Source organism: Doryrhamphus excisus, chromosome 16, assembly GCF_030265055.1.
Source record: "Doryrhamphus excisus isolate RoL2022-K1 chromosome 16, RoL_Dexc_1.0, whole genome shotgun sequence".
NCBI lineage: Eukaryota > Metazoa > Chordata > Actinopteri > Syngnathiformes > Syngnathidae > Doryrhamphus > Doryrhamphus excisus.
The window spans coordinates 17,658,185-17,686,131 of record NC_080481.1 but is presented as its reverse complement, the minus strand read 5'-3'; the positions used below and the strand labels follow the sequence as shown (position 1 = coordinate 17,686,131).

The following is a 27,947-nucleotide window of genomic DNA, read 5'->3' as shown; positions in this document are numbered from 1 at the left end:
AAGGGTCAGCTGACCACTCTGAGCGCCGCGGTGCTATTCAGCTGTACTTCCTGGGTGTGGCCAACTGGGCGGGCCCGGCACGTCAGTGGACAGCTGACACGTCAAGGTAAATTCACAGCCGACATCCATTTTATAAAGAAACATAACATGTAGTTTTGAAGTAGTTTTGTGCCAAACTGTAGTTGTAGTATAATGTCAGAGGTACAAAGAACAGGAAAAACTGGTGACTACTAAATGTCACATGTTTGGCCTCTAAAGGTTACACCCAAAGTAAAGGTCAGCTGCCATACAACTATTTGGAGTGGAGACGTGGCTTTGAGTTCTGTTGAAAGCTAAAGAGGTGGTTATTATTTTTCTTTAAATACAGGGTAAAGACGGATTTCTGGTTTGCCTAGATTTTTTTCAGTAATACCTTATTTCATAATAATAACTAGTTTGGTGCTATAGCTTGAAAAACACAATGGGACCGTAGCTCCAGTCTGTACCCAATATATTATATTCATTCATTCATTTTCTACCGCTTATCCTCACGAGGGTGCTGGAGCCTATCCCAGCTGTATTCGGACCACAGGCAGGGTCCACTCTGGACTGGTGGCCAGCCAATCACAGTGCACATATAATCAAACAACCATTCACACTCACATTCATACCTATGGACAATTTGGAGTCGCTAATTAACCTAGCATGTTTTTTTGAGGGTGGAATTGAACCCTCGTAGCTCCTAGCTGTGAGGTCTGCGCGCTAACCACTGGACCCCTTCATATTCATTTATTGTCTGAATTAGAAAGTGGGTTTCGGCAGTAGTCCAGAAGTACTTAGGAGCACTTGGTGATTGATTGATAAATAAAATAAATTTGCTTTGAGTCTTGAACCAGTCATGATGTGCTATATATATCACTATATTGACAATTACTATGGTACACATTATGGCATTGGATGCTCATATCACCGAGTACTTTGGTACGAGACAAAAAATAAAAAATTTAATAAAATTTTAAGAACTAAAAAAAATTGTTTTTTAATTAAATAAAATAAATTAATGAATTAATAAATAAAATAAATTTGCTAAATACAAGGATGAAGAGTCTTGAACCAGTCATAATGTGCTATATATATCACTATATTGACATGCACTATGGTACCCATTATGGCATTGGATGCTCATATCACCGAGTACTTTGGTACGGGACAAAAAATAAAAAATTTAAAAAAATTTTAAGAACTAAAAAAAATTTTTTTTTAATTAAATAAAATAAATTAATGAATTAATAAATAAAATAAATTTGCTAAATACAAGGATGAAGAGTCTTGAACCAGTCATGATGTGCTATATATATCACTATATTGACACGCACTATGGTACCCATTATGGCATTGGATGCTCATATCACCTCCTACTTTCGTACGTGACCAAAAAATAATAATAATAATAGAAAAAAAAAATAACTTAAATTATATTAGGAAAGCAGGAAGTGAACAAATGTAACAGTTACTGATTGTAAAAGTACCAGATGGAGGGGTAGGATTTAATAAGCTTTGCTTCTTCCTACTCCTTTTGGACATGTGGAACTGGGAACTGATTATGGGATGCACTCAATTGTAATCTGATGCATGTTCAAATGAAATAAAACCATTACCATTACCATTACATTAGCTAGTTCGCTAGCTTGAACCAGTGGCGGCACGGCCTCGTTGTTTTCACCGATGTTAGTTGACATTTTTCTCGTGTCAAGGGTCACCAAATGTGTGGATGTGATTTGAGTCGCGATAAGAGTCGAGGTATGTGGAACTCGTTTAGTCAACAATCAACAACAACACTTTTCAAACAGCTAACAGTTACAGCCCTCGTGCCGTGCGACACGGGAACCGGGATTCCTGATGAACGACATAACGTTACAACAATATTGTGGATCACCGCAATAATATAATATTAATAATTGACAGATGTTTTGTTGTTTGGGGTCCCACATTGGGAGCCCCTGACAAAAACGTTCAACTTCTAAAGGCGGTGACGTCATTCAAGCGGAATGAGTGCTGTGAATTTTTGCCTCGGGTCCTAACATAATCCAGATTCCTCTGCTTACAGGAATGCTTTGATTATATACTATATAGTAATATGCTATACTATATGTATTGGAACGTGGCCAGAGCTAGAGAAAGAGATTGCAGCCTAGGGGGCGCTGCAGTCACAGTTTGAAATTGGGGATATTAGTTTCTTCTCCACTTAATACCTTGAAGAGGATCTTGGTCTTGCATATCGGTAGTTACATTTCGGGTTTGGGTTTGCAAGTAGAAGATTAATTTGAGGAAGTGATGGTTATTGTGCTGTTAGCGTTCATGTTCCGTGTCATCCTTCCTCTTCGTCATTCAGTCAACGTTACATTTTATTTGATAAGTGTGCTATGTTTTGACAAAACATAGCACACACTCGAGAAATATTTGTAGTGTTAATAAGAGAAATAAAGACTTTATTGACAAAAAACAGAGACACTTGAAGGCAAAACATTCACACCATCACTGAGTGGAACCGTGGAGCTGCGTTTAGTGGAAAGCAGGACTTGTTTGTTCTGCAAAGTGAGCCCTCCAAACGGCTGCTCATTATGTTATTCGGACAGTAAAAAAATAATAATAAAAAAAAAAACAGAACATTTCTAGCCTGCACACACATTTTATATAATATATGCAAACAATATAGACATCATTAAAAATTAAAAGAGAGAGTTGCTTTTTGGCGATAATATTTTGGAACGCTCTCATAAAGCTCTACAACAGAGGTAGGGAACCTATGGCTCGGGAGCCAGGTAGGGCTCTTTTGATGACTGTATCTGGCTCTCAAGCATTTCTTACCACAATAAAAAATGTATTTTTGCTAACATTTTAAAGTAAACCATCACAGAAATAATATTAAATTAAATAATATTAAAAATCAACAACTTTTTTATGCATTTTTAATTCGTCCATCTATTTTCTACTGCAATACGGCCAACCATATCCATCTTTCTTGAAGATATTTTCCAGGTCAAACACCAAAACTCGATTATTACTGGGTAATGCGGTAGTCTACCTCGGTCATTGAGATGTCAAAAAAACATGTAAATGTAAACTTTCCTCCTTTAGTCAAATAGTCACCTAGCTAAAGCTGCAGAACCAAGCCTTCTGACGAAGATGGCCAAAAGAATGAAATATACTGAGTATGGTGCAAAATTATGCAGCAGCAGAAGTTGCATTAATGGCAACAAGTATTTGATTTATTATTAGACACTGCGCTGCTCACAAAAGTGTGCTGGCCACACCCCATTGGCGTGGGGTAGTGTGCCTGGTCTACGTAATTAGAGCCCATTATATCTAAAACTGTTGGTCTTACATAAAAATGCACACATTTTATTGCATTCAATGTTTAAAAAAAATGTATATGGCTCTCACAGATACACATTTTAAAATATCTGGCCTTCATGGCTCTCTTAGCCAAAAAGGTTCCCGACCAATGCTCTACAATAACTACTCGTCATCTTATCGACTGGGATGGCTTCATTTTGGCATGGAAGTAGAACAACGTGACATCCAACGCCCCCTTTTATGTGAATGCGTACTGGTCACAAGGCCGAAAACCGGACTTGACAAAGTAAGAAGGTACGAACCACTGTTGCAGTATCGTTGTTGAGCTGCATCTTGACTTTGGTAGAATACCTCCTAGGTCTATTTTTAGACTGGCTAGCACGCTGTACTTATATTATATTATGTTATAATTATAGCTGACTGATTTAATTTTTTTATTTTTTTTACACACCGGATTCCTGCCTGATACAAACCCGTCTGTTTGTTTTATTATGGTCAAACATTTCATCACAATATCAATTAGTCATGTTATAATGTTCTTTTCCACTTCTTTTTTTTTTTTAATGAGTAATACCATGCTGCACGGCGGTCGAGTGGTTAGCGTGCAGGAGACTCTAGTTCAATTGCACCCTCGGCTATCTCTGTGTGGACGTGTGGGTTTTCTCCGGGTACTCCGGTTTCCTCCCACATTCCAAAAACATGCTAGGTTAATTAGCCACTCCAAATTGTCCATAGGTTTGAATGTGAGTGTGAATGGTTGTTTGCCTATATGTGCCCTGTGATTGGCTGGCCACCCCATCTCACGCCGGAAGACAGCTGGGATAGGCTCCAGCACCCCCGCAACCTTCATGAGGATAAGCGGTAGAAAATGAATGAATAATCACGTTTTTCTTATCCATAGTTCCCATGATGTGTTCTTCGAAGTTGCACGAGTCCTTTAAAAAAAGTTTTCAGTTTTCACCCCACTGTGGATTCTTTTGTGTTCAGTCACGCTTGTAGTACATGTGTCGCTCCGACCACACGTATTCTCTCGAGTGTGTGTTCTGGTGTGTACCGTCAAAGCAATCTTCTGAGAGAAACTCTTACTGCATACCGAGCAGGAAAAAGGTTTCTCTCCAGTGTGTATTCTCGTGTGTACTTTCAAGTTCGCTTTCTTAATGAACCCTTTACCACAAACCGAGCAGGAAAAAGGGTTTTCTCCGGTGTGTATTCTTGTGTGCGTTTTTAAATCGCCTTTTTGATTGAATCTTTTACCGCAAACCGTGCAAGGAAAAGGTTTCTCTCCGGTGTGGATTCTTGCGTGTACTTTCAAATTGCACTGCTGTGAGAATCCTTTACCGCAAACTGAGCAGATGAAAGGTTTCTCTCCAGTGTGACGCCTCATGTGTATTTTCAGATTCATCTTGTGAACAAAGGTTTTGTCACACTGAGAGCATTTCCAGAGTGTGTTGTCCGCGTGAGAGGTCACGTCAGCTTCATAGTCTTCATCATCGGTGTCAGACTGCGATGTGATGTCGTCGCTATCCGATAGCGGAGCTAAGAGGTCGTGTGCTGGTGATACTCCGCCGTGGTCTCCATCGGCTTCTGTTGAGCTGCTGCTCTGAGGCTCCACTTCTCGCTTCTTCTCACTTTGAACTTCATCGTATTCACTCTTCACGTGGACACCAATCATCGGGAACTCCTTCAGTCCTTGGAGATGCTCTCCATCCTGACTGATGCTGTGAGGCTCCTGTTCTTCTTTAATGTAGGGGGACTGGGTGTCCTCTAGTTCCTCTTTAATGTGGGGCAGCTGTGGCTCTTCCTCTTTAATGTACGGGGGCTGCGGTTCCATCCTGGAGTTCCAGATGTTCTTCACTAATGTCTGCAGGACACAGGAAGACGAAGACATGCTTTAGAAATGTTGAGCTTTGCTGAGCTAGAATGTGTCTCTGAGGAGCAGTGTCGTGGTTCTCTTATTGGTACTGTTATCCTTGTGCGTGTTTGCCCGATACTCATACTGGATCGGATCGGGACCCGATACTCATACTGGATCGGATCGGCCCCAATCGTAACAAAAAAAACTACTGCAGGGGATTTTATAATCGAACCGATAAAACGTGAACAATTGAACAATATATACATATGTCAATATCCGCAATGTAATAATACAACAATAAACACACAAATACTGTGTGAAAATACACAACAGAAATCATGACCTTTTTATTTTTTTAATATTTAAAATTAAGTGCCGTTAATGAAGAAATAGAAAAGTGGGAGTCAGAATGGAACTAACCTTGTCCGTGTAACACCATTTGAGGTTTCTTGGAAACAGCATCCGGTAGTTCTCCTACTTTGTTCCTGACACTTCGTCCTCCTGCTCTGCTATCCTTCTTTCTCACAAGACAAATATTTATTTGCAGCTAGTCGCTGATTCAAGAACCCTTTCAGCATTTCGGACTTTTACACATTTTCACACACTCCTCACTTTACACTCGCACTCTACCGCTGCTTAGCGATGTGTTGATCACTTCCGGGTTTCTTTGTTTACAGGCGGCTAGCAAAGCTGAGCCAGCCTGAAAAGCTGCAAAGATCATTGATGTGACATGAATAAAACTGTCTCTGTGTCACTTCATGTCTCCAACATTCACATTCAATACATTTATAATTATCCACGTTTTGGAATTGTGTGGAATTGTTTTTTTTCTCTCCGACGGCTACCCCGGAAATGGAATGTATTTGTCTGCGCACGCGCATTGGTGATTTCTAGCTTCTATTGTGACACGTCGGGCTTGTGAAGAACTGAATTTTGTTTTGTTTAGATACACTATAGGAATATTTTTATTTAGGTGTTTTATAATGCAAATAGGTCGTGTATAATACTTTTATTATATAATTATTAATATAATAATACGTGTTTCATTTTAGTTTAGTTAGAGTATTGTTGAATTTCAGCTGCTATCTCGAATGTGGGCAGCAGGGGGCAGCATAGTTGCGCATTGTCGGCCATATGGAAATCGTGAATGAAGTTTTCATTGTTTTTATTGTTTCATCACATATTTCATATGATGTTGTTAACTGTTTTTCTGTTGTTGTCTATTAGCTTGGTTATATTGTAAATCACGCCGCTACGTCAAAATATTTCAGGGTTTAAACTATAAAACAAATAAATTACTAAAATGTATTATAAAATTATTAATGTTTTTAACTAATAATTTAGTTTATTAATACGTTCAATAAATGTCTTGTATTATTTATGGTATGATATATATATATATAACTTTTTAGCATATAACAAAATATCAAAGTAATCTTTAACTGGAAAAAGTTAGGACACCCGTGCAGGGTGCTCCTTTTGGGCGCTTTGTATGGACTCCTATAGAGCAGCTACACACAATAACCAGCACAAAAAGCTTTCTAGATCTTCCAGAATCTGCAATTCTTGGCTTTCCAAAACGGTCTGTTTGAATTTATTTCACCCATAGCCTGCCTCCAGGCACGCCCACTCCGCTGTGATCGGTAACAAGTTCCCAAGTTCTCGAGGACTTGCAGGGTACTGCCGAACCCCACTCTCTAAATTTGTCGGTATAGGAGCTGATAATTGAAAAGTGGTTACGAGCTTTTGGTCGACCTACAGCTTGTACCGGGGCATGCCCATATAAGCTGCCAGCTTCACCCATGCTCTCAAAACTTTGGAATCGTTGAAATAAAAGATAAATACAGTTCAGCTTGTCATGTGATGTATAGAAGATCCTAAGATATCATCGAGATTAATGAACTGTATCGAACAGTCTACTACCTATGGAGGATGTGCCAACCGTCTCATGTCGCATACCGCCATCCTGAATCCCGTAATCCCCAGCAGCCTCTACTCTCACCCCCAGATCGGATTAGAAGCTCCTGGATCAGAGTTTCTAATCTACACACACTCCCATCTGATGGCCTACATATCCACTTCCTCCTTCCAGGTTGGACTAATTGTGAACAGACAGGAACTGAATGATTTATCGAGAAAAACAACGTAATGTGTGTCGTGGCTTCATCTTCTCTTCATCTTCCTTTGCTGATCACCTCTATTGAACCGTCAACTTCCTTTTTCTGTACCTTTCAGGCTAAAACCGCTGACAATAACAACCAGACAACGAGACAGGACCGAAGAAACAAATACACGCCAACGCCATATGGGGGGAAACGCTAAGCTGGCGTCAGGTCACAGTGATGGAGCCACAAGCCCTCAGCCGATTGGCCGGATTACTGATTACGCTCAAGTCCTCAATGACGTTAAAACAGTTGAACGGTAAAATTCCCATATTTTCCAAACGTGGCCTTGCAGGCCTCTTTGATATGTATTCCATGGTATTGCAGTATATGAACGTTCAGGTGGCGTGTATCCAAACCAAATGAAAGGATGCAAAGGCCAATTTGATATTTTATAAAGATATATTAATAAGTATTATACATTTCAAGCAAAAACTACATCTCAGCTTAGTGATAAAGGTAAAAAAGCCTGTTATTTGTATCAACTTTGCTCTTTCTGTGTACATTTTATTTGTAATATTATGACTTTATTCCTATTTATTCACATTATTCTTATTATTCTAATTCAGGTTTCAGGTTTTAATTCAAGTCCAATTTACTTAAATAAGCCTATTTACTAATAATTGGCCACAAATCATGAAACAGTGATCATTTACTGATGAGTATTGTTATAACCATAATCTAGCGAGGGACGACTGTAATTATGACGATGACTCATTAATGAAAAAAACATGATAGAGGGAAGCGCAAAGTGGCAAGGACGGGAACCAGAAGAAGAGATGTTATTATGATAATGATAATCAAGCTTTCAATGGAATCGGCCGTCTTTCAAGCCGGTCTGGCTTTGAGGGCAAAACCCATTAACAAAGTCCGCACCTGCACATTTGGGCCAAAACGCATACCAAACGTGAAATAGAAGCAGCGGGAAACCAAACAAAAGCAGACTAGGTTCCAGGTGTTTAAGAGGACTTGTGGAGGACTCAGCACGATAATCCCGGGGTTCCCATAACGGACGCGATTGACAGGCGCGATTGTGATGCAAAGCGGGGCTGTGCTGATAGCGCGCCTCCTTTCACATCCCGAAGCGTTCATTCAGGCCAGCTGAAAGGAGCTGTCCAATCCCGTCTGGGCCCCAAAGAATTTGATAACAGAAAACATTCGTGTCTTTGCACAACGCGGCTTTTGTGCCAAATATCTCAGGAGGCATCGACTTTGAAACAGGAATTTCAGGATTTGCTCAGTTAGACTAAAAAAGTTGCTTTATTCCTCTATTTTACAAAGGGTTTGGGTTTAGTCATGAATGAGTGTTTCTTTTTTTTTTACTAAACAAACAACAATTCAGAATTTCAAAAAAGGAATAATGTAACAAGAAAAGGTTGAATAGCACTAATAATGCAGTAGGTCCAAGGGGAAGCGTTCTAATTGTGAATGTAGTATCACACATTGGCCACTAGGTGTCAGTAATTGTTCAGTGAACCACACACAGCATTTATTGCAGGTTAAAATAATCTCACAGCAGGTATAATAATAATAATAATAATCATAATAATAATAATAACACCGGCTACTTTTGGAGCCATATTCTGAACCTCCAACATCACTTCCTGCCCTCTACACATCTGTCTACACGCCCAACCATTTTTGTCTTGTGTACCCCCAGACCATTTTTGTCATCCAATGAGTACCTCTTAACTCATGTGTGATGATAATTCTACAAAATATATATATTGTTATCAAAATCAGTGGCGTCATTAAGCCTATTTTAGGGGGCAAAATGTTTTTTTGTACAAAAAAAATCTCTGACAAATTTCATATAATAGGGCAAAAGCAGGCTAATACTAGCCTATTACTACTACTACTAGTAATAATCAGAATAATAATAATGATGCTAATAATAATAATAATAGGCTAATTAATAATATAATAATGATTATTATATAATTGATTGTTGTGGAGCTTGAGCAGCGGTTTTGCAGTGTAGATTGTGTGTACTTGTGTACATTTAATGGTGGCCTAAAACAATTGAGTATCTCTACTAAATCTGTCCAAAAGTGGGAAAGTTATATCCCGGTTCTTGTTCCTTATTTGTTTTTGGGATATTTTTATTTTTTTAAAAAAATTTTTCAATGTCTACTACATTCATTCATATCCTGTGCATCTCCGGGGGACTAAGTCCCCCCTGTCCTCCGAACCTAGTGACGCCCCTTGATCAAAACAAGCGAAAGTGTCAGAGAGTGACGGTTCTCAATCACAAAGATGCAAGCATTACAATAAAAGCATCGAGATAATTCACTTGTCAGGTAATAATAAGACTTTTGTGTAGCTCAGGAACATTTTTCATATCTGCACTTGCTATATAGATGATAAACACGACAACTGAAAAGGTGAAAATGTGTTAGAAAGGTGTTTTTTATACACTTCCGTTTCTTACACTATAGAGTAATTCGAAAATGTGCCAATCTCTTAAATTTAAACATCCCTGATGTAAATAAACCTGCCCGTTTCCGCCCCTTTGCTGTGACGTCACTGCAGCCTCGAGACGCCCCCGGCAGTAGCAGCCCGTTGGTCACATTGGCTCGTCTGGCTCCCGAACTTCTGGTACCGGAAGTCAGCTTGTGTTTCATTCAGAAACATATCTTATTTTGGATGTTTTTGTTCGCCCGAGGAGGGTTTGAGTCACCGCCAAGAAGCAGACGACTTGTGGATCACCGGTTGTCGTCAAAGTGGACGAGGTTCGAACCATAAGTGGTCAGTTGACATTATGTTCATTCATGTTGTTTTAGCTATTTGGCATAGTAACTAATTGGGCTCAAAATATGTTAGTTATTGTGTCATTTCTATGAACCGCAGCTCGTTTTTGTAGAATTAAAAAAATAATAATAAATGTAAATAACTTGTTAATAACACAAATAATTGTTGAAAAAACTTTTCGCATGTTTAATGCTCAAAATCTATCAAAGTGACCCCAGGCATTCTTTAATTATGCGCTCATTAAGTCAAAACGAAATTCATGAATAAAAAGCTAAATGTAATATGACGTTTTGAAGATTCTAATTGTACTCAGCTTTGAGTTATTACTTTTCTAATCTGTGCCTTGATTAATATTCATAATGTGTTCAATTAGCATGCATTGACCCATGCCAGCTACAGGTGGAGTTTTAGCCCTGCTGGTAAGGTCACCTGATAATCTGAAAAGCCCTATTAACACACACACACACGCACACACACACACGTTATCACGCAGAACCCATTCACTTCAATGCATCAGAACACACACATTTTTTCCAAGTCTCCACATCCTGGTTCCCCTTCGTCCTCGTCTTTTCAAATATATCCGAGTTCCTACAAGGCCTGGAAGTCTTTGTCCAGCAACATTCCAAGACGGCTGCTGGAAATAGTTATTACAGCGACATCTACCCAGAGATTAGAAACTAATTAAACTTGCGTCTCTTAGATGTTCTTGTTGCTGCTGAACCCTGCCAGCCTGACAGGAACGAGTTGATGTTGCAAAGCGAAGGAAGGGAAGGCAGCACTTAGCATGAAGCTCTTTTATCGTTTCATAGGGGAGCAATTATGCTCATTTTTCTCTTTGCATTGGGTTGTGCAGCTACACACGATAACCCACACAACGACCTTTCAGGAGCTTCCAGAATCTGCACCTATTCCAAATGTATTTCCTTAGATTTCCAAAGGTTTGTTTTAATTTATTCCACCCAAGTCGCAGTTTATTGTGGCTCGCCACAATTACTTTTGGGTCGCCACAGAAGGATTCGGTGCTCTCTTCTCACCTTAACCTCACGTTAACATGTTACAGTAAACCTCGGATATATCGGACTCGGATATATCGGAAATTCGCTCACAACGGACAGATTAAAAAAGAAGCGATTTTTCTGTAATGCATTTCCAATAAAAATTCATTGCATATATCGGATTTTTTATAACGGATTTCGCCTATTTCGGACAAAATCTCCAGTCCCGTTCCAATGCATTTCCATGAAATTTCCCTCGCATATATCGGATGGCCGCATCGTGGCGCTCCGATTCGAATCCGAATCGTGACAGGCCGCGATACGACGTCATTTCCGCGTCCAGGTACATTGGAAACATAGTCAAGGAAGTGCCTTTTTATAACGGATAAAATCCGATTTACGCATATACCGGATATAAATCCGATATATGCGTAAAACGGCCATTTTCCGGTATACGCATATAACGGATTTCGCTTATATCGGACAAAACCAGTGGGAACAATTGAATCCGATATATCCGAGGTTTACTGTATTAGACAGTAATGCTAACATAATGACATTATTGCATTAATTCATGTTCATTACTGCAAAGAGCAGAACACAATTTCATTCATTTACAGATGAAAACCAGCCAATAACAAGAGGACCCAGTCTGGATTGACCATGGCTGCCCATCGAATCGTCCAAGTGACAAGCAGCAATCACGTCCTTCCTCGCTGCAAATCAGAGGGGACGCTCGTGGAGCGAGGCGAGGTGGTGCCGACCATCCCCACTGATGTCACAGGTCAGGATGACAGGCTGGTGTGTTGTGTTCAAATCCGCTTGGTGCAAACAATGAGCTCAGTTACCCTCAAATAATCCAGTTGACATAAATCAAAACTTCAGAGAACATTTTTTAATTTTTTTTTTCACGCCGAAGAACAAAAGCATCAGGACTCCAAGCTCCCTGAACTCCTTGAGGTTAAAGATAGTGGCAAGGGAAGAAAGTGTTCCCACATTTCTGGAAAGACTACAAGTTTTTTGAGTGTTCTAGATAAGTACTTGATTTGTATTTCATTGCTTGGTTGATGTTGGCTCACAGTACTTGTTGTCCCGATCCAATATCGGATACAGGGAGAGTCTTATCTACACAAATGCAAATTACAAGCTCACCGATGTCTGGAGTTGCTTATAGCCTTTTTCACCACAATCGGTGGGTCTACCCAAGTGTCTTTAAACACGGGTAATCCGGCAAAAAAAAACGTATAACAACCACATTTCCACAACTGATGTTGTGCCTGCACTTTGTAAAGATGGCGCCCTCACGTCTCATGTAAGTTACGTCTCTTTCAGTTCAAACGTGTCAGGGGTTTCCAAACAGTAGCTCATGAGCTACCGGTAGCTCATATTCAAGTAGCTTTGTAACGGCTTCATTCATTTATTATCAACGCCTATACCCACAAAATTAGAAAGTGGGATTCGGCAGTAGTCCGGAAGTACCCCGGAGCGCTTGGGAGTGTGACTAATTACAGCAGAGTGGGCGTGCCCGTAGGCAGCCTGTGGGTGGAAGGGTTATGGAAATGAAAAAAAAAATGTGAGTTTGAAGCTTGTAGATCTGCAAATGTGTGGCATCCTTTGATGAAAATATAAAATAGCGCATGATTAATGCAAGCAACTATGAATTCATCAGGATAATATATTATTTCCCAACACTTGAGATTACTAGATTTAGTTGTTACACACCACTAACGCTTCTGAGCATTTAGTGAATGAGTGTTTATTCACAACATGTTAGCTAGCACACACACCAGCTATCACCGCCACCAATCTCCTCCTCCTGCGCCACCACTCATTTTCACTGTAGTCTGAAAAAGATGCTGCAAAAATTGTCCTGCACAATTTTCCCACGGTTGCACAGAACCAGGGAAGTTTAATGCGACCATAATGAAAAATGCCATGAGGATTTTCGCAAGACCACAACTCCGTCTGACAACCAACGCTCTTTGAAACTCACATGTTACGGCAAAATGTCTTTAGCTTATAACAGAAAAGTAGTAAGCAGCTCCTTGAGAGACATAGTCTTCCCAACGTGTCCAGTGTCTCCCCTGATATATCCTACCAATTTGACATGACCTGAATATCTCCCCAGGAAAGCACCGCCATGTCTGAGGTTCTCCCAGATGACAATGCTAGATGTCAACAACACATGGTCGTTTTTTTTCATACATTCTGTTGCCGACTATCGTTCTCTGCTAATCAAGCCTGTTCTACCATTCAACGCTGCAAAATAAGTCATAAAAGTACAGTAAACCTCGGATATATCGGATTCAATTGTTCCCACTGGTTTTGTCCGATATAAGCGAAATCCGTTATATGCGTATACCGGAAAATGTCCGTTTTACGCATATATCGGATTTATATCCGGTATATGCGTAAATCGGATTTTATCCGTTATAAAAAGGCACTTCCTTGACTATGTTTCCAATGTACCTGGATGCGGCAAATGACGTCGTATAGCGGCCTGTCACGATTCGGATTCGAATCGGAGCGCCACGATGCGGCCATCCGATACAGTGAAGAAAATAAGTATTTGAACACCCTGCTATTTTGCTATTTCTCCCACTTAGAAATCATGGAGGGGTCTGAAATTTTCATCGTAGGTGCATGTCCACTGTGAGAGAGATAAACTAAAAAGAAAAATCCAGAAATCACAATGCATGATTTTTTAACAATTTATTTGTGTGATACAGCTGCAAATAAGTATTTGAACACCTGAGAAAATGAATGTTAATATTTGGTACAGTAGCCTTTGTTTGCTATTACAGAGGTCAAACGTTTCCTGTAGTTTTTCACCAGGTTTGCACACACTGCAGGAGGGATCTTGGCCCACTCCTCCACACAGATCTTCTCTAGATCAGTCAGGTTTCTGGGCTGTCGCTGAGAAACACGGAGTTTGAGCTCCCTCCAAAGATTTTCGATTGGGTTCAGGTCTGGAGACTGGCTGGGCCATGCTAGAACCTTGATATGCTTCTTACGGAGCCACTCCTTGGTTTTCCTGGCTGTGTGCTTCGGGTCGTTGTCGTGTTGGAAGACCCAGCCACGACCCATCTTCAATGCTCTGACAGAGGGAAGGAGGTTGTTCCCCAAAATCTCACAATACACGGCCCCAGTCATCCTCTCTTTAATGCAGTGCACTCGTCCTGTCCCATGTGCAGAAAAACACCCCCAAAGCATGATGCTACCACCCCCATGCTTCACAGTAGGGATGGTGTTCTTCGGATTGTACTCTTCATTCTTCTTCCTCCAAACACGCTTATTGGAATTATGAGCAAAAAGTTCTATTTTGGTCTCATCTGACCATAAAACTTTCTCCCATGACTCCTCTGTATCATCCAAATGGTCATATGCAAACTTAAGACGGGCCTTGACATGTGCTGGTTTAAGCAGGGGAACCTTTCGTGCCATGCATGATTTCACATCATGACGTCTTAGTGTATTACCTACAGTAACCTTGGAAACGGTGGTCCCAGCTCTTTTCAGGTCATTGACCAAGTCCTGTCGTGTAGTTCTGGGCTGATTCCTCACCTTTCTTAGAATCATTGAGACCCCACGAGGTGATATCTTGCATGGGGCTCCACTCCGATTGAGATTGACCGTCATGTTTAGCTTCTTCCATTTTCTAATGATAGCTCCAACAGTGGACCTTTTTTCACCAAGCTGCTTGGTAATTGCTCCGTAGCCCTTTCCAGCCTTGTGGAGGTGTACAATTTTGTCTCTGGTGTCTTTGGACAGCTCTTTGGTCTTCGCCATGTTACAAGTTAAAGTCTTACTGATTGTATGGGGTGGACAGGTGTCTTTATGCAGCTAACGACCTCAAACAGGTGCATCTGATTCAGGATGATACATGGAGTGCAGGTGGACTTCTAATGGGCAGACTAACAGGTCTTTCAGGGTCAGAATTCTAGATGATACACAGGTGTTCAAATACTTATTTGCAGCTGTATCACACAAATAAATTGTTAAAAAATCATGCATTGTGATTTCTGGATTTTTCTTTTTAGTTTATCTCTCTCACAGTGGACATGCACCTACGATGAAAATTTCAGACCCCTCCATGATTTCTAAGTGGGAGAAATAGCAAAATAGCAGGGTGTTCAAATACTTATTTTCTTCACTGTATATGCGAGGGAAATTTAATGGAAATGCATTGGAACGGGACTGGAGATTTTGTCCGGAATAGGCGAAATCCGTTATAAAAAATCCGATATATGCAATGAATTTTTATTGGAAATGCATTACAGAAAAATCGGTTCTTTTTTATCTGTCCCTTGTGAGCGAATTTCCGATATATCCGAGTCCGATATATCCGAGGTTTACTGTATCGGATTCAATTGTTCCCACTGGTTTTGTCCGATATAAGCGAAATCCGTTATATGCGTACATTTAGGGAAATTTAATGGAAATGCATCGGAACGGGACTGGAGATTTTGTCCGAAATAGGCGAAATCCGTTATAAAAAATCCGATATATGCAATGAATTTTTATTGGAAATGCATTACAGAAAAATTGGTTCTTTTTCCGAATTTCCGATATATCCGAGGTTTACTGTATGTACGATTCCTGCTGATATGGTATCGATATGGAGTGATACCAGGCCTGCAATATCAGTATCGTACCGTATGTGAAAAAATTGTATCCGGACACCCTCATCCGGTTCATTCCAAAATTGTTTGAAGGGGTTGACTCTCAATTTCCGTCACACCAAGCATGATTTTAATTGACTTTTGATTACCAGCAAAATTAACATAATCAATACTGATTGAAAATCTAGGCTAAAACTGTTAGCTTAACCGTTCTTGATTTAACTAATAAAGAAGTTTGTCTGAAGACTTTTGTCTTTATGATGTAAAATCCCGTTTTCTTTCAGTGCCTTCTCCCAGTGCCTTAAGACTGGACATGGCCGCCTCCTACGAGAGCACAAGGGAAGTCGTTGCCATCAGGGATTATTGCTCCAGCAGCTTGACCACGTTGACATTTTCCAAAGGTGATCGCCTCTTTGTGCTGGACACGTCAGGTGGCGAGTGGTGGTACGCTCACAATAACACGGAGATGGGCTACATCCCTGCCGCCTATGTCCAACTGCTCAACTGCAGAAATTCTTCGCTGAGCGACAGCGGAATGATTGACAGACTCGGAGAGGAGGAGGTTCTGAAGGAACTTGAGGGGTTAGAAGAATGGAAACCCTCCAATTCCGACAACAACCATCCATTGTCTGTTAATCCCTGGGATCAGAATTCCAAAGAAGCAAGTGTAAGAAACTCATCTGATCGTATTATTTTTGACGGCATCGACTTGGACACCAATAACATCAAGTTCAGTGGTTGTCCCAAACAAGACTTTTTCCGGAGTAAGCGTTCCCGGAGTCTTTCCCAACTCTCTGTTTTACACCAGCAATCAAATACAAACTTCACGGGCCTAAAAGCACCTTTACCAGAGCAGTTTCAGAGCCGAGAGGACTTTAGAACTGCGTGGCTCAACCACCGAAAATTAACCAGGTCTTGCTATGACTTGGAATCCTTAGGCCGGAGTCCCGGGTGGGGTCAGACTCAGCCGATCGAGACGAGCATTGTGTGTAGCTTGGACAGCAGTGGGGGTGTGGTTCAGCTCCCAGATACCCACATCACCATGCACGTTCCAGAAGGTCACGTCAGCCAGGGGGACCATCAGCAGATTTCCATGAAAGCCTTATTGGATCCTCCGCGGGAGCTCAATAGCGACCGTCGTTTCACTGTCAGCCCAGTGGTGGAGATCAAGCTCAGCAACATGGACACAAAGTCTTTTGTTGCCTTGGAGATGAAAGTGTCTGTGACACTGAAGACGCAGAGTAGCAACTGCGCTGAAGTGTTGTGTGTTCGGAGCGACTCGGAAAACGGGCCTTACACGCCCATTTCCGATTGTTACATTTATAAGGACCTGGTCCAAGTGCGGCTGAGCTGTCTGGAGCCGTGTATGTACGTGGCGGTCGTGGTTCAGTCGCTGTACATCAGTCACAGCACGGTCACGTGGGACCATGTGCAGAGGAACGTCACACTCGGCGTTTATGGACCCAAGCACATCCACCCTTCGTTTAAGACGGTTGTGGCAGCATTTGGGCACGACTGCGCCCCTAAGACTTTACTGGTAAGCGAGGCTTGCTCCACTCCTCCGGTCACTCTTCAGTTATGGGGAAAGCATCAGTTTGTACTGCGGTTCCCCCAGGACCTCAAGGTGGGCTTGTACCCTAATGTATCGAAGTATCACGTTAAAGTGAGTGAAGGCGGTGGGACGATCCAGGGATTCCATCTTAAAGTGGGCAAGGTCAGCCGCTTAGTCTACGTAATGTCATCGCACGACCCGAACAGCATCTCAGATTTCACGCTGAGGGTCCAAATTAAGGACACGTTGGATCGCATCCTCACACAGTTCTGTATCCAAACCCCGCAACCACTTCCCAAGTCTGAAGGTACGATGACATTGCAGAGGAGGTTCTTGAAAAAGAGCGAGGTGGACAAAATCATTCTGTCGCCGCTGGCCGTCACTTCCAAGTACCCTAAATTTCAGGATCGCTGCATTACCAGCCTAAAATTCGGTAAGTTAATTAAGACGGTAATTCGCCAGCACAAAACCAACTACTTGTTGGAGTACAAGAAAGGCGACATGATTGCGCTGCTCAGTGAAGAGAAGATTAAGCTAAGAGGGCAGCTGCGTACCAAAGAGTGGTACATCGGGTACTATCAAGGCAAGATGGGGCTGGTACACGCCAAGAACGTTTTGATTCTGGGAAAGGTCAAGCCCATTTATTGGTGTGGTCCAGACCTGACCACGACGACTCTGTTGGAGCAAATCCTCAAACCTTGCAAATTTCTTACGTACATCTACGCAACGGTGAGAACAGTTCTTATGGAGAATGTGGTCAACTGGAAGGCGTTCGCCGACGCGCTCGGCTACGGGAACTTGCCTCTCAATTACTTCTGCCGGACGGAGCTGGACAACGAAGCGGAGAAGGTGGCCTGCGTTCTAGAGAAACTCAAAGAAGAATGTACCAACGTTGAGAACAAGGAGAGGAAGTCGTTTCAGAGGGAGCTCATGATGGTGAGTGGTGGATATCGCTTGCATCTTTGTATTGTATACGTATATGGCTAGCAACCATCAAGGCTAGCAACCATGTCAAAGACGTTAGCTAGCTAAAAACAATGTCAACTCTAGCTTTTAAAGGGGACCTATTATGCTCAGTTGTGGACTCCTATATATTAGCTACACACGTTCCATTACTTTGAATTTCGTCTTTCCCGCGAAAACGGTCTGTTTTAATTTAGTCCACCCACGACCCGGCTCCAGGCAGACGTACGCCGCTGTGGTTGGTCGCACTCCCGACCTCCGAGTGCTCAGGAGGATGTCTGGTGTTGTGCTGATCGCTGCTGAACTCAACTTTATAGCAGTTGATAAAAGATAGCGGAGTGAATGTAAAAAAAAGCCCAGCAATCTGTGACATCACAAATCGCCGGTGATAGAATGCACTCTGAATCGGAGCATTCAGAGCCATCCCTCTGATTGGCAAGGTACTGTGGAACTCTTGAAGTCCTGAATTTCTCTCAGGGCTCACTTACAAATGTGCGTCATAGCGTCATAGGTCCCCTTTAGGGGTAACCAGTGGTGGGCTGGATCTTTGGTACCTGGGCCTTCAGTGGGGACTTCACCGGGGAAACTGCAAATACTGATGCTGATGTCACTGTGGATCGCCGTGCTGGCCCTGACAGGCGAATCGAAAGTCTAAAAAAATACCCAGGCAATTTGCTTACAGTGTATATATGACATGGGCCAGCACTCCTGATCCTGAAGGCCCTGTAGACATAGACTTTCTTTATTGTCATTGCACAATAACACAGCAGTGAAATTGCCTAACGAAATGTCCTTGCCTGGCTCCCGTGTAATAATAAATAATAAATAATAAATAATAAATAATAAATAATAAATAATAAATAATAAATAATAAATAATAAATAATAAATAATAAATAATAAATAATAAATAATAAATAATAAATAATAAATAATAAATGTGGAGAATAAATAGATAAATAGACATCAAATATGAACAATGTACAGTGTAAACAGTAATTTGTACAAATAATTTAAAATAAATAACAATAATTTAATAAATAATAAATAAATAACAATAATTTAATAAATAATAAATAAAAATAAATCATGAATAATAAATAATAAATAATAAATGATACATAATACATAATACATAATACATAATACATAATACATAATAAATAATAAATGTGGAGAATAAATAGCTAGACATCAAATATGAACGATGTACAGTGTAAACAGTAATTTGTACAAATAATTTAAAATAAATAACAATAATTTAAAGTTTAAAGTGTCGCATTAGATAAATAATTTGTACAAATAATTTAAAATAAATAACAATAATTTAATAAATAATAAATAAAAAATAAAAAAATAAACAACAATAATTTAATAAATAATAAATAAAAATAAATCATGAATAATAAATAATAAATGATACATAATACATAATAAATAATAAATGTGGAGAATAAATAGCTAGACATCAAATATGAACAATGTACAGTGTAAACAGTAATTTGTACAAATAATTTAAAATAAATAACAATAATTTAAAGTTTAAAGTGTCGCATTAGATGCATGGTTTAGACAAAAAAAAACTGTGGTAGCGTCCTTGATCCTGTCAGTCACTTTTTTATGTATCATTGCTGAAATACTCCTCAATTTGCTCCATTCTTTCTTTTGTTTTTGGTACTTAAAAGGGAAAACTGGAAATGACGGCCAATCACAGTTCATTTTGGGGGAAGTGAACGTCAAGCTTCTGAAGGATTTGGGGGAGGAGGAACAATCGAGTGTAGCGTATTGGAGCCTTTTGTGTTCTAGTATGTTCAGTCTTCACCTTATCTTGGTAGAAAGTATTTTATTCTTGTTAATAAGCTTTTAGATGAGTTTTCTGGTTTGCAATGAACTCAGCATTATTAACAAGCATCGATCATTTGGATGTTGCTGCCAAAGCAGCACATTTCCTCAGATGAACTGTAATTTATACCCTCGCTCTCACTGTTGCTGTGAGATTTGTGTTTCCCTGGCAACACACGGGTGCAGCTACCCTGTCTTAAACATTGCCAGAACAAAATCCACGGCTATTAAACAAGACGTTCATTCTTTCTTTTTTGCAGCTCAAGAGTGAGGAAACAGTCGGATTATAATTACGCAACTTGTTAGAAGCTTTGGCTGCGACAAAGCGGCAAAGTGATAAAAACCGGCAAGTGATAACTGATACCAGACGCAGACAAAGAGCGCCGAGGCTCCCCCGTTTGGGTTAGGTCATGGTCAGCTTCATCGCTCCATTCCGTTTATCATCTTACACCCGAGCGTTCCACTTCCTCTCCACCCGCTCCCACCGCTCACAAAGTCGCAGGAAGATACAAAACTGACAGCAGTGTTTTGTGTTGCTGCCGTACAACAGGTGTTCCCGTGTGTAATGTGAGCCGCGGGGCCGGGGGGCATCGAACACCGCCCCAGCAGATCTCTCCAAGCCTGGGATTGGGTTACAACTCACGAGTGCGTTTTTAATTATAGAAAGGTGCATTGAAACACCTCAAGTTTGTAACATACGGAATCAGCATCGGATGCAGAATCGGAAAACGAGATGGCACATCCGGAATTTTCCGTGGTCAGACTTAAAGTTGGGTGTGGAATACTGTCAAACAGTTTTCACCCTGAAGGTACGGGGGCAGGGCTGGTCAGACGTTTTCCACCAGGGCCACATAGTGAAAATGAAAATATGCACATTATGAATATTTCCAGAAAAAACTGCTAGGTGAAAAAATTATTGATTGTGTTTTTCCTCATTTTTTATGTTATTTTTTATGTTTTCCAAAATATTTCAACTTTCTTCTTAAATCATTTTCTTACTTTAGTATTATGAGTGTATTCCCGGAATATTATAACCTTAATAATAATCCCCAAACTAAATTGCCAAAAATTATAATTGAATTTTTTTTACTTTTACCTTTTTTTTTTTTTTTTTTCTCTTAATAAGTTGAAGTTTCCAATTATTTCAACTTTGTAATTATGACTTTATCCCAATAAATTGATCTTATTCTCATAATATTATGTTTTCCGCAACGTTATTTTCGAAAAATTCTAACTTTATTCTTTTGTTACTTTATAAACATTACGACTTTTAAAAAAAAGTTGTCTTTTTAATTTAATATTTCAACTTTATGCTACTAAAATTAGGTTATTTTGTTCAATTTTGCTGTTAAATTATATTCTTAGAATATGCAGTGGTCCGGTATAAAAACAGTCGCTGCCACAAATGGGCCCCAGGACCTCACATTAGACATCCCTGTTGTAAGGCATCAAGAGAAAAGGATGGGCGACCTGGTTGAGGGAATTGGGATATCACTAATGCTCGGAATAACTCATTGACTGATGATTAATTTTTGCTTAGCTTGCACCTAACAACAAGCGAATTAGCTGCGTGTACCTGGCTAACCTAGCTTACAGTCAGTGGTCTTCAATGCACGGCTTAGAGCTTGTTGTAGTTTAGCGTACACGAAAGTAACATGACCTTACAAAGGGTCAACGTCTTTTGGATCCGCTTGATATCTCATGTCAAATCTCTTGTTGAAATGACACGTCCGTCTTAAATAGCTCCGCCCCTTCGCATGGAACGCCATCATTCTCATGCCGCAGGTTGTTGCGTGTGTGTTTGTGTCTATATTTAGACCAAAGCCAGCATGCAACCTGAATCGGCGGATGAAGGGCCGCAAGTTGAAGGCGGCCACTCGTGCTCAGTTGGGCATCAGAAGGCGATCTTTCAATGCACTTGGGTTGCTTGGAAAAAAAAAACGACGGGTGGACTAGTGGTTAGAGATGTGAAAGGTCTGGGTTTGAATCTCGGTTGGACATCTTTGTATGGTTTGCATGTCCGGGGTGACCTCCGCCTCTCCTTCAATGTCAGCTGGGATAGGCTCCATGATAGACAATGAACACCTTAATGCAGGGGTCTCAAACACGCGGCCCGCGGGACACTAGATTGAGGCCCCCGCCTTGATAGGAAAGTTTAATGTTAGTTTGATATGGATGCTGTATGGTATCATGTACCCAGAAAAAATTATCACGTTTGATTCATGTTCATGTTAAAGGTTAAATAACTGTTAATAGTTATCCTCCCTATCCGTGTGGAAGTGGTAAGTTTTGGGCTATTTAAGTTGAAAGGAAATAACTTGAAGGCTACCGTTTAGGTCGCTAGATGTCTAGTTTGCGAGTTAGCATGTGTCTCAAGACCCTGCAGTTGCGCAATATGTTGTAAATAAAAAGAGTATAAATGTGACTATAGTCGTGTTTTGTCATGTCTACAGGGCTCTAATAATGCTTTGTTCATTTTAATCTGAAAAAAATAATTTGTCTACCCACCAACTATATGTGGTTTCTTAAGTTTTTATTATTTGTATTATTTTTATTTATTACTGATTTTCTTTATTCTTGATTTGTTTATTTGTTTTTCATCTTATTTTGTGTAGAAAAATAAAAAGTAAGATATTTGAGAACAGTGGAATGTTTTATCAGAGCTTTTATTGTAGAAAATCGAAACCAAAGCAAAGTTTATTCATTTTTCTGTTTTTAATAAATGCGTTTTTTGGGGGGTTTTTTTTGGAAAACCTGATGCGGCCCAGTCTGGCCCAGACCCTCGCTCCAGTGGCCCCCAAGTAAATTGAGTTTGAGACCCCTGCCTTAATGTATGTGATGTCAAATTCACATTCCTTATCCCTGTCCGCCTCCTTCCATCCCACTAGGCTTTGCTCAAGATGGACTGCCAAGGTCTGGTTGCCAGATTGGTTCTGGACTTTGTGCTGCTAACCACCGCAGTGGAGGTGGCGTCCCGCTGGAGGGAACTCGCTGAGAAACTGGCCCGTGTATCCAGGCAGCAGATGGAGGCCTACGAGGCGCCGCACCGGGACAAAAACGGCGTCTTAGACAACGAGGTGAGAACCGTTCCGTTTTCATTCATACCCGACGTTTTTGTAAGCTATTCCTCAAAGCTCTCGTTTTACCATGAAATGGATCTCATCAGTCCATGTGGAAACCAGCGTATGACTTCCTGCTGACTTGGGCCGCACACATCGGGGACAGCTACCGCGACATCATCCAGGAGCTCCATGTAGGCCTGGATAAAATGAGGAACCCCATCACTAAGCGGTGGAAGCACTTGACCGGCACGCTCATCCTCGTCAACTGCTTGGACATCCTCCGCAGCGCAGCCTTCTGTCCCACAGGCTGTGGAGACTTTGCTGTTTAACGCAGGGTTTCCATCGCCCGGGGCGAGTCAGGTACTTGTAGCCCTCTGGGTCTCTTCCACAAGTCCGGTATGTCTACCTCTTATTTTTACATTCTAAGTCACATTTAGAGCTCAGCTTGGAAGCGTGAGAAAGTTCATTCATTCATTCATTTTCTACCGCTTTTCCTCACGAGGGTCGCGGGGGGTGCTGGAGCCTATCCCAGCTGTCTTCGGGCGAGAGGCGGGGTACACCCTGGACTGGTGGCCAGCCAATCACAGGGCACATATAGACAAACAACCATTCACACTCACATTCATACCTATGGACAATTTGGAGTCGCTAATTAACCTAGCATGTTTTTGGAATGTGGGAGGAAACCGGAGTACCCGGAGAAAACCCACGCATGCATGGGGAGAACATGCAAACTCCACACAGAGATGGCCGAGGGTGGGAATTGAACCCTGGTCTCCTAGCTGTGAGGTCTGCGCACTAACCACCAGACCGCCGTGCCGCCGTGAGAAAGTTCAATAAAAAGAAAATATGGTGATGCTTTGCTTTCGTTGTTGCGTGTTTGCTTTGAAGGAAGTCGCAGGAAGTCCGTGCTCAACATGGCGGACTGAAGAAATAACAACATAACCATCACACATCTACGGGTAGTTAACAACTATTTACTAAAGACCGCACGGCATGCTGGGATTGGCACCACCCACCCGTCGCTGGGAGTGCTTATGTGTACTTACTTACTTGCTACAGTATGTCGCAGTAAGTGTTCCGTATATTGCAGTACAATATGGACACTACACTATTAGCGTCCATCGCTGTGCACCATTTTAGCCTTTTGGGTAGCACCCAAAATGACAAGTGTATGTACGCAAGTGCGCCAATTGTATGACGATTGTACGACTTTGCTGCCATCTGTTGGCGACACTGCGGTATAGCAGTGGGAGATCGATCCTAGTATTGATGTCTTTGACCTGTTCGTGTTTTCATCTCTCGTCATGCTTCTTTTCATAAATTGGTGCTGTTTGTATTGTTACATTGATATTATTATATTTAAAAAATAAAGTTTAAGTCATTGGAGGCAGGACAACGTCAAAGGCAAAAAAACTATTTCCTTTATGTTGTGCTAATTTTATGTTATTAATATTTTTATATTGTTACACTGTCCTACATTGTTTATTTATATATTATTAAATTGCTCACAAATAAGGTTGTTAAAGAAAATAGTTTCTGTCCTGCTAGAATTTTTGCTGTTTCAGGTAGACAGTATCGGTATCGATACGTTTGGCCCACTCGCACTTGCGCAGAGGAAACATTACTTTGAAGTTTTCACAATAAAAGCATATCTTCTTCCGGGAGCAGTCCACACCATTGCAGCGTCACCTTCACTGCTCTTATTTTGGCACATAGAGCAAGACCGGAAGTCGCCTCTCTTCAACCACGCTTTAACCAGTCGCGTCGTTCCATGGCTTGGTTTATGTCCTCGCGTCACGCATGGCAGTGTGTTGCTGCACAACACACACGAAGACGCGCGAGGACATTTCCACGACATTTCCACGGCCGTCGTGAGTGAAGCCGGAGATGTTGCGGCTCGCGTGGTCTCCGGAGTGAGTCGGCGCCGCCATGGCCTGCGCCCTCCAGACCCTCCGATAAAGCCTAGCAAGGTTCGGGATCACCTGTCGGGCCTGTAAGCACGTCCACCCCCACGACCAGGATGGGGACTAGTTTCTCCAATCTGGCAACCTTCCAGTCCTTGCACATTGTCATGCTGGGCTTGGACTCTGCGGGCAAAACCACGGTGCTCTACCGGCTCAGATTCAACGAGTTCGTCAACACTGTGCCCACCATCGGATTCAACACGGAGAGGATCCGACTGGGCGGTGCGGGGACCTCCAGGGGCATCAGCTGCCACTTTTGGGACGTCGGTGGTCAGGAGAAGCTGCGTCCGCTGTGGAAGCCCTACAGCCGCTGCACAGACGGCATTGTTTACGTGGTGGACTCTGTGGACGCCGAGAGACTGGAGGAGGCCCGGACCGAGCTGCACAAGATCACCCGCTTCTCCGAGAACCAGGGCACCCCGCTGCTGGTCATCGCCAACAAACAGGACCTGCCGCGGGCCCTGAACGTGGCGGAAATCGAGCGGCAACTGGCCCTCGCCGAGCTGAGCCCGTCCACGCCGTACCACGTCCAGCCCGCCTGCGCCATCATCGGAGAAGGTCTCCACGAAGGCATGGACAAGCTTCACGAGATGATTGTAAAGAGACGGAAGTCCCTCAAGCAGAAGAAAAAGAGGCAGTGATGGATGCTGTGTGACACAGCATCACGTGACTGTAGAAGTCTCTGTTTACTGCTGATGCTGCAGAAACGCCCCCTGTAGGCCAAGTAGAGGCAAAGCAGCGCAGGGGAATAGAAACAGGAAATAGGAAATAGCTTCTTCGTGGGGCGACTGGCATAGATGAGCTCCTCACCAGGAACACCGGATGTTCATGCAACATCTCATCAAGTGCCATAACTTCAAGCAAGGAGCCATGCTTTTCACTACATCATGTCGGAAGCCATATTGCCAGGCCTGTGTTGGAGGATGTCCAGGGGTGTCCAAGCTGCGGCCCGACATGATTTTCTTTAAAAGACGCAATATTATGAGAAACAGACCAAACAACAAAGAGGAAATTTGGCTTGCAAAAAGTTATGTTACAAAAATGAAGTCAAAATGTTATATTATTATTATATATTATGTCCTTTTGGGAATATTAGGTGACAGGAATAAAGTCATATTAGTCCAATTATGGCAATATTACAAGAAATAATTCTGAGAAAACAAAATTCAAGAAGAAAGATGAAATAATTGGAAAATGCCGCAGCAGAAATGGTAAAAAAAAATTATAATAAAGTCAAAATATTAAGAGAAAAAAATAGTAATGTGAAAGGTGACAATTTTACGAGAATAAACTCGTAATATTAGGAGTAAATAAATAATATTTTAGGATAAATATACTTTGAGTAACATAGAGTTTAAATATTTTTAAAAATATATATTATTTTTTTAAATTCATAATATGAGAAAAAAGTGAGGATAAGCGGCATAGAAAATGGATGGCGAAAATTTTGGGAATTTTTGTCATTTTTTGGAAAATCGGCTTGGGGAAAAAAATAAAATAAAAACAAAAAAAATATGTGGCCCTCCTGAGAAAAAGTTTGGACACCCCTGTGTTGTCTCCCTATCCAAATATAACCAACAAGTAGCAGAAGATGCCGCATGCAAGCTTAAAGACGCACGTATGGCTGATTATGTGCCAAATAACTCTGTCAGGAATGCTGTCCAAAACTGTTCCTAAGGTGAGGAACATTCCACCATCATGTTGAAGCCGCCATTTAATATGTCTGAACTTCATATTCAGCCATAACGAGCAGTTATTGTGCTTAGAAACGAAGCGACTTTGTCCTGTGCTTAGAGCTGAATGTTTCCTATCCATATCCAGCAAGGCTACTATCAGTACTGTATATGCACTCTTCTTTCCTTTACATTTGAACCACGGGGAACTGCAGCATGTACGTACTTTAAAGCGCACACCAGAGAGCGGGCGTGAAGGTGGACGCGGCCTCGTTGTGACGTCACGCAGTAGCAACACTTGCAGTCAGCGAAACCAAATAATGTGGCGTGAGATGTTAAAAGAAAAAGATGCATTAAAGGAGTATTTTGGGGATTTTGGGCTTTGTGTGTCATTTAGGGAGGGAATTGTGTAATTTTCCCAAACTTATTTATTCTTGCAGTGGGAGCACAATATTCCAATTTTCTACATAATTTTCCTAAACTTTCTTCTCGTAACATTATGACTTTATTCCCATGATAATTTTAATTTATTCCTATCATATAACTTTTTGTGCCCTGCGATTGCCTGGCGAGTAGTCGCCTGGGATAGGCTCCAGCATACCCCCGCGACAAGTGGGGCAACAGTGAAAGAGCATTTAATTGTTTTGCATGCATCTAAATCAGGGGTGGGCAAACTACGGCCCGGGGGCCACATCCGGCCCGCCAAGTGTTTGAATACGGCCCGCCCAATCTTTCCAAAGTATTTCATTTAAACTCAACGTACAACCTGGCATCATGGCCTGAGCCAACCTTTTGATGGTTTTATCAATTTCGTTGTTTGACATGGTCTGTTGTTTACAAAGTGCTCCTGAAAAAAGAGACACAAGCACATAATAATAATAATAATTAAAATAATAATTATTATATTATTATTATAACTACTATGATTATTATATTTATTATATTAATGCTAATTATTATATTAATTATATATACTAATATTGTAATATTTGCATATTTTACATAATAATAATATAATAATTATTATTTTAATTTTATTTTAATTATTATAATATATTATTTTAAAAATATTTAAATATAAAATAATAAATAATAATAGCAGATTGCATGACAATTTTACAGATGCAATAATACCAGGTGGACTGTTACGTGTAAAATATATAGT

General features: G+C 41.1%; 3 protein-coding genes across 6 annotated transcripts; 2 read left to right on the top strand and 1 right to left on the bottom strand.

Annotated features, from left to right (window-relative positions):
- On the top strand, nucleotides 1–25,152 carry sh3bp4a (SH3-domain binding protein 4a). 4 transcript variants are annotated; one of them, XM_058051830.1, is made up of 8 exons: nucleotides 7,251–7,341; nucleotides 7,427–7,612; nucleotides 9,886–10,101; nucleotides 11,723–11,886; nucleotides 16,009–18,212; nucleotides 22,969–23,157; nucleotides 23,247–23,502; nucleotides 24,862–25,152. In XM_058051830.1, exons 4-7 carry the CDS (start codon nucleotides 11,766–11,768, stop codon nucleotides 23,469–23,471), a joined length of 2,739 nt encoding a protein of 912 aa, XP_057907813.1. In that variant the 5' UTR covers nucleotides 7,251–7,341; nucleotides 7,427–7,612; nucleotides 9,886–10,101; nucleotides 11,723–11,765; the 3' UTR covers nucleotides 23,472–23,502; nucleotides 24,862–25,152. The 4 variants fall into 4 exon arrangements, with proteins under 4 accessions (XP_057907812.1, XP_057907811.1, XP_057907813.1 ...); XM_058051829.1 differs by lacking the exon at nucleotides 7,251–7,341 and adding an exon at nucleotides 1–106 and having other exon boundaries at nucleotides 23,247–25,152; XM_058051828.1 differs by having other exon boundaries at nucleotides 7,211–7,336; nucleotides 23,247–25,152.
- On the bottom strand, nucleotides 2,588–5,858 carry LOC131104539 (gastrula zinc finger protein XlCGF17.1-like). Its single transcript, XM_058051843.1, has 2 exons — nucleotides 5,612–5,858; nucleotides 2,588–5,197 (listed from the first exon to the last, which is right to left on the bottom strand). The coding sequence occupies exons 1-2, from the start codon at nucleotides 5,651–5,653 to the stop codon at nucleotides 4,274–4,276; spliced, it is 966 nt and encodes a 321-aa protein (XP_057907826.1). The 5' UTR covers nucleotides 5,654–5,858; the 3' UTR covers nucleotides 2,588–4,273.
- On the top strand, nucleotides 25,133–27,622 carry arl4ca (ADP-ribosylation factor-like 4Ca). The gene has a single exon (XM_058051846.1). It carries the CDS (start codon nucleotides 25,166–25,168, stop codon nucleotides 25,748–25,750), a length of 585 nt encoding a protein of 194 aa, XP_057907829.1. The 5' UTR covers nucleotides 25,133–25,165; the 3' UTR covers nucleotides 25,751–27,622.
- Nucleotides 27,623–27,947: the final 325 nt, after the last annotated feature.